The sequence below is a fragment of the Echeneis naucrates genome, chromosome 18 (genome assembly GCF_900963305.1).
Source record: "Echeneis naucrates chromosome 18, fEcheNa1.1, whole genome shotgun sequence".
Classification (NCBI taxonomy): Eukaryota; Metazoa; Chordata; class Actinopteri; order Carangiformes; family Echeneidae; genus Echeneis; species Echeneis naucrates.
The window spans coordinates 8,157,512-8,164,783 of NC_042528.1; the positions used below are offsets into that span (position 1 = coordinate 8,157,512).

Below are 7,272 nucleotides of genomic sequence, written 5' to 3' on the forward strand. Positions count from 1 at the left end.
TAGTCCCATTAAACAACAGGCCTGCTTTGGAATGCAGATCCCAGGGGAGGAGAAGGTACACAGAAAAAGGAAAAACAGCTGCCAATGCTGAAACAATTATCAGAAGGAGACTTGCTTCAGAGAGTGGCACACTGGAGGGGGTGTGGCTTCAGACGGTTTCATATTGAGTTGGTTTGACAGGTTTTCTTTTCCCCTAGACCCAAGGCTATTTCCGCCAAATAAACGGTGTAAAAACAGAGTTTCAAACTCCAGATAAACTGACGAGGGATTAACATGAAACACGCAAGTCTACAGCTCTGAGCCTGTACTTCAGTAGTTGTGCTGAAGCACAATGAGGTAAAGGTTAACATCCAAACATCAAATTGCTCCTGCTCAGAGTACGGATGAAATCAGTGGGAGAGGTTGTATTTTGTTACCCATTTGGTCATAAACAAATATATTGTACTGATGGTGGTTCTAGATGAAGAGTTAAGGGATCAAGTGCTCACAATTTTATTCAAATTAGATGCCAAGATATTTCACTCCAAAGGAGAAAATTCAATCTGAAGAGAGATTTTTTTTTTTTTAAAGAAGACTGAATAATATTGTCTGAACCAAACTTTCCATCCAGAAGAGTTGGTGAGACTTTTCACTAAAAACTAAAGTGTTTACTTGCTGGTCTGGCTAAAAGGACAATTGAAGCACCAAAGTCAACCGTATTCATCATTAGAATTTGTTTCCCCAGTCTCAGGTTAAGAGCCACATTATCAACCTGAGTGTGACAAATCTTCAGAAGCTCATAACTAACGGCATAAAATGAAAAATGGCGCCAGCAAAACGCCACCATACTATGCATAAATAAAATATACTTTAAGTTCACAGGAGACTTGATCTGATAAAGATGGCACAAATTCCCTCACATTCAGAACCAACCTATAAAATAGCCTCAAGCTATGGGCCATTGCTCTGTCTATGCAACCACTCCATCTTCTTTGGCAGCAGTAAAGTGAGGACTGTGAAAAGCACATTATAGTCCTCTCAAAGAAAAAAAAAAAAAGCCACATCTGAGCCATGGGCTGTCTGTGGAACAGAAGAGGGGATAAATATTGAGTGAACCCATTCAGCATTCATAAAGTAAGAAGATGTTTGGCTTGAAAACGCCCTCTACAGAGCATTACTGAAGCAGGGTACTATACACTTACACCGCATGAGCACTACATTATTAAATACACTCCACATTCTTGAAAGTATACTTATGATACATGTGTTTTGTACATATCCAGAGCTCAAAAAGGAATGGATAAATAGTGGTCATGAAACAATGCAATCAGATTTCAGAGGCGGACTTGTTGCCAGTTTCCAAGAACGAGATTGGTGCCTCCTTGGGTTGGTTTGGGCATTGTTGTGCTTCATTTGATGTGAAATGTATTCTTTGTTTTATTTCTGCCTTGAACAGAAATGTGGTGGAGGTGGGGGGGGGCGGGGGGGGATAGGAATTGAGAACAGAGAGCACTGTGATTGAGAGCGTCTCATTATGGTTAATACTTCCAGTAAATTTTGCTCATTAATTTAAACATTTTCACTCAGCAGATGACTCATTCGTAATTGATAAACCACTTGAGAAAACTAAAGGAACTGTGCCATTCATTCATTCATTCATGAGTATCACTTTCAGTGGTCTTGTTACCACTCACCAATTTTATCATCACAGATGTAATAATCTGTCTGTGTATATATTCATGGGGATGATTTCTTTGTTTTCCCTTTGACAGAGAGGTCAGAGATCAGGGTGAGGGGATTCTGTGGCTTTGGTTGGGATTTTGCATCTTCCTCAAGGACACGTCAGCCCTGCAGTGCAGATGCTTGATGACACCTGGATTGTCCATCTAAAAAGATCTGACCAAAGTGCTATTCTGCTCTCTGTCACAACAATGGTGTTTCCAGAGGGGTCACCAACGCAGTGTTCACACCAACTGGATGACATTCCCAGCTGGCGCTGACTGAAGCTGTGCAGGCGGATCCCTCTTTATCGCATGAAAAGATGTGAACGCACCTCATTGTCAAAAGAGCAATCTTCAGTCTGATTTCCTTTTCTCTCATTTTAAAAACAGGACTGAGCATCCTTTATGAAAAACCTTCAGGATTCTCACAAATGACTGGCAGTCACAATGTCAATAGAATTTGCATTCATGAATATATTTCACATGAATATCTGGACTAGACGACGAGCTAATGTTTGACCATCCTCTTGTCTAGTGGCATTCTGGAGACACAAAATGTCACTTGTCGTCGCTCTCCTGTAAAAATTATGCATCTCTGCTTAAGAGCCATGAAGACCACTGCTTTGTACATTGTTCTGATAACCCAATTTCATTTTAATTACGACATGCAGCACACAGAATAATTTGTGTTTTTCCAGTTATGTCTGACAGTGATGCACAATAGTGACGACAATGTTGCCGTGTAACAGTCAGAGAAAATTATGCAGTGCAGTTCAGATTATGCAGCACTCCCTCTGACATCCTAATGCAATCTCCCACACTGATGCACTGACTAGCCCAACCACGATTCCGTCCCAAAACGATCACACTGACCAATACTAAAGGAATAAATGTTTCCATCTACTGGTGGGAAACGCGCATTTCATGCGCTTTTAGGACATGCAACATCACAAGTCAAACTTCTCAGCACCTCTATGTATAGACCACTGTTAAATACCTTTCTTTCTGTTAAGCTTAATGGCCAGTCAGCTGTTTGCATCCGTCACAGCAGGCCTATCTACGCCATCCAGGCTAAGTGCCATCAGTTTATTTCAATCAAACAAACCGCCAACATCTTCTGAAAGCTCTCAATCCACCACACATCACCTCTGATCTGAGTCAACCCGCTTCAAATCCAATGCCTCACACTCACATGTACACAGTGCAATGAGGGGGGGGGGCGTAGTTTGGCTTACCTGGAGGACAGTTGCATTCAGGTGACGCTTGTCTGGCGGTCCGAATCTTAACGAAATGTTCATAGGAGCGCTGAAAAATGAAAAGAGGACACCGTTAGGATCCGTGTGTGTGATCTTTTTGAGTGAATAAAGTGTTTGTGTGAGAATTTCTGCGGCCGTTCGCTGAAATTGTGTCTGCTCGTTGGCAGCAAGCAGCTGAAAACAATTAAGTCATGCAGAGAGCAAGTGCAGGAGCCCGTCTTACCTGCGAGAGCAGCTCGTCCACTCTTTTCTGGATCAGTAAATTGAAATCATCCAAGGAGTAGCTGGGGGCTCGGATAAACGCCTGCTCACCGCTCCCGCTCTCCAAATCCACAACCCGGCTCCTGATATCAGAGGCGTTAATGCTCAGGAGAATGCAAAAGGCGATGGACGCCACGGAGCACAGTGATGAGATGATGTTGAGCACTGTTGTGCGACAGTGTTGTCGCTTCTGAGGCGCCACTCTCTCCATTTTTTCCGCGCACTCTGATGCCCCTCTCGCCTCGACGGTCTCCATTTAACTGGAACTACACGCGCTGTGGGGAGCAAACTGCATCTGGCGCGGAGTCGCGGATTGATGGCACGCCGCTCTCCCTCTGAGTGTGTGTGCGTGCGTGTGCGTGTGTGTGTGTGTATGCGCCTGCCTCCGACGCTGCGTTCACGTACAATGACTTGGTGGCGGCAGCGACAGAAAGACGTGCGGTGCCCCAATCTGCTCCAGCCAAAGCCAACTCAACCTGTCCGGCGGCGCGTCGGGCTCCTGCAAACTTGTTGCACCGACTCTTCGCACGGCGCTCTGATGCAGAGGAGGACGTTATTGTGCACCACAAAGTAGACAGAGAGGCTGGGGGAGCTGGAAGGCAGCGCTACCACTCACTGTGCAACACGCTCCCCCTCATTACTGCCTCAAACACGCCTCCAATCCGCCCGGACTGATTAACATAATTTATTGACCCGCTCCTCTCCCTGCCTCTTACACTCGCAGCAATTACTGTATTCCTGTGAAGTCTCCGGCCGCGAACCGACAGCCCGCTGTGTAAAGAGGCAATAAGCTTCCTAGCTGCGTTTTGTAAATGAATCTTCTGCATTTTAGGGACATTTAAGATGATTAATCATTCATGCTTTTCATAATTTGCTTAAAATGTACTGCTTATATTTGCTGTCACCGTTTTGTGTCAACGTCGACGCAAAGTTTTATCCACGGCGCTGCGTAAATACGCACGAAAATCTTAAATATCCAGGCGTCAGTTGGACTAATGCACTGTGCAACTGTGAGAAAAAAGAGTGTCTTACTGATAGCCTGCTTTTAATAGACCTAATGTGGAAAGAGAGGGCAGAGCCCAGCAGTGCGGTGGCAGATATGCGCCCGAGGCATGGAGCGAACCACACGGTCTGTCTGCTGTGCGGTGTTCTTGTACAGATCAAATCCATTTCGCTGATTTGTGTGATAGCGCGAGAGAATAAGTGCGCACAAACCACTACTGACATAAAATAGCAGTCTGGTGTTTGCAGGGCATTCTTTGAAAACGCCAGCAGGGTTTTAATAAAAAAAAAAAAACGGAAAGAAAGAAACCAGAAATACAGAAGTGATAAATAACTACAAACGTTTCTGCACGTTAGGGCAGCTCGCTCAAATGGCCCGGTGATAATCTCGTCTATTTACTAGGCTTTGGTACTGTTTTACATCACCATCAATATAAGTGTTGTCTGGTGTATTAATTCTGAAGGGCGTGCAGAGCGTCACTCCAAGTGTGAGGTACTTTTAAACTCTTTTCAATCTGCAGCAATAACATCACATCTGACTTCCTCCACGGTCCGCTCCTTTCTACATACCAAAATCCACTGAGTGATTTGAATTATATTGAGTGAAGAAGTCGGTTTTGCATATGCAGTCAGAAATTCTTAATGGGAGAGGACTGAAATATCCATAAACCCCAGGAGACCTCTGACTTCTTATTGTGAGATTCCTCTTTTCAGCCTCTCCACATTTTAATGTTCCTCTGTGGAAATGTCTCCACTGCAAATCACTCAGATCTCATTGGGTGGGGTCTAAAGGGACAACTGCACGCAATTCTGAGTTGGCTTATCGTTCATGAGAGCCATGTTCACGTTCCCAGAGTCATCAAGTTAATACCTCATTCTAATTTATAGACTAGGAGCCTACTCAGTCCATTGACTGTAAAATCAGACATTATAATCTCTCTGGCTGGTCATATTGAGCAAAAGGGAGGAAAACATCGAGACACATCCATGATAAGGAGATAATGTATTGTCTGTATTGTTGTCACACACTAACAAAATCTAATTGGCACAAGTGAAACTAGATAACTTAAATGTGGCACATCAATGAGCTGTGAAAAGCTTATTGTTTTTACCTGACAAGGCCTCTTCAGGTGGAAGATGGCTGGCATCTCCCTCAGTCTGTTCATTCTGCTTCACCTGTTAGGTCGGGACAAATGACCCTCGTGTAGTTCTCATTGACAGATATGACCCCATGAGATCCATGTGATCAGCCTGAACTGATTAGTCCCAGAGGCCAAGTGAACTGAGCCAGAACTACACACACACCCCCTTTGTGAAATTTAATGGAGGCTCAGAGGCTTAATATGTTTCATTACATATGACTAAGAATTAAATGAAATGAAGTTAACTGAAGTTAAATGAAGAGTGATCAAAAGGCAAACAAAATATTGCTCATTGTCTGGATCAGATCTTGATCTTTCATGTCACATATGATTGGTTCCTGCTGCTGTTGAAATTTAAGAAGAAATAAATTTTAAATATAAGAATAACTTCTAGTTGAATACCATATTACAAACAACGGACACCAAAGAAAACTTATGCTAACATACATAACATGAACGGGACGTTTTTTGGGGGGAAGGGGGGGAGTTGTGTTGCTGTTGTTGTTGTTTGTTTTTTTTTTGCTTTGGACGCCATCTAGTGGTCACATATTACCATGACATCGATCTTTTGGATTCAACAGCCCATAATTCAGTACTTGAGAAGAGCAAGGTCACCATGGCTATTTCCTGTCTGCAGAAGGAGGAGGTCAAAGGGTCACGACTCCCGTTACCACCCCGATATGTGAGTGTGTGTGCATACAGGCTTATACACCCCACTACACACTCCCACCTCTTCTCTCTCTTTTTATTGGACCCGACTACAAAGTAACAGATGGAGTCCCGCGTCCAAGTCCGGCTGCCAAGTCAAACGGCACCTTGCTTATTCAGCATGTTCAGAAAATAAAACACAATCAGGCATCGTCTGATCAGTATAATGCGGCTGAAGGTTACAGCTCGGAGTCACTTTCAAAAGTGTAATATTACCACAGGGCATCCTTTGGAATCCTCTTTACGCAAAAAAGCGCATCATCACGAGCAGCGTCTTCGCCTTGGCAACGGACCGCATCTGAGAATAATACGGCTGTGTTTATTTTTAGAAGGTCTCCCCTTCAACACAACACAACACACACACACACACACACGCACGCACACAAACATACATACACACATCACGTCCCTTCTGTCAATAATTCATGTGCTGTCAGCCAGCAGCTAGGAGCCAAGGAGCAGGCTGAGCCAATGGACGCAAAAAGCAGACGCGCAGGACGAGGAGCGCATCCCGAGCACAAAGCTCCGAGGCAGCAGAGTCCACAGCACAGGGCCGCTCAACCAGCGACATCCATGAGGTGAGCTGATCTCTTCTCACCCCCGCCCCTCTCCCAAATCGGTAATATTTTCCTGATGTGGTTTTGGGTGAGCTCTCCCAGAGCAAAACACAAAATACCAGAGATCTGGTTGTGTTTTGTGTTATATTTTTATGATTATAATTTTCCACTGGAATGCAGGCACGGGGCGTTTTTTATTGTGTATGTCTGAAATATTGACCAGTCAGCGTTACTCCTGCTGGGGTCTGAAGCTTCTTCTGCAGGTTTTCAACTCTGTCAACGAGTTAGTAAAAATGAATTAAAAACATGTGATCAGTAATCTCTAGAAAGAGGTAGCAAGAACTTTGGAAGCTCTTGAAATACTGACATTTTATTTTATGATGAAATGAAACCCTAACCCTCCTAATCAGAAACCACTTTGACAAACTTAAATATGCAATTAGGAAAAAAGAAGTGAATAAGAAAAAAATGTAAATTATTAAAAATAAAACAGTTGTGGCTGGAGACTGGGAAGTTGCACAAACAGCAGAAAGCCAAGGAATTGTATATCTGGATGGCCACAGGACAGAAGGAAGTTTTCTGTAAAGCCATTTGAATTGCCTTGTTTAAATTTGCTTCATTTACTTTACTGTGTGAACTTGTCCTA

General features: G+C 43.7%; 1 protein-coding gene across 5 annotated transcripts in view; it reads right to left on the reverse strand.

The window, feature by feature from the left end:
* col25a1 (collagen type XXV alpha 1 chain) overlaps positions 1-3,656 on the reverse strand; it is a 128,317-nt gene extending 124,661 nt beyond the window's left edge. For all 5 annotated transcript variants that reach the window (XM_029526314.1, XM_029526311.1, XM_029526313.1 and 2 more), the window contains exons 1-2: positions 3,180-3,656; positions 2,936-3,005 (exon numbers count right to left, since the gene is read on the reverse strand). In XM_029526314.1, the coding sequence (XP_029382174.1) occupies positions 2,936-3,005; positions 3,180-3,473 (364 nt within the window). In that variant the 5' untranslated portion in view covers positions 3,474-3,656. The remainder of the gene's footprint in view (positions 1-2,935; positions 3,006-3,179) is intronic.
* Between the last annotated feature and the right edge of the window lie 3,616 nt (positions 3,657-7,272).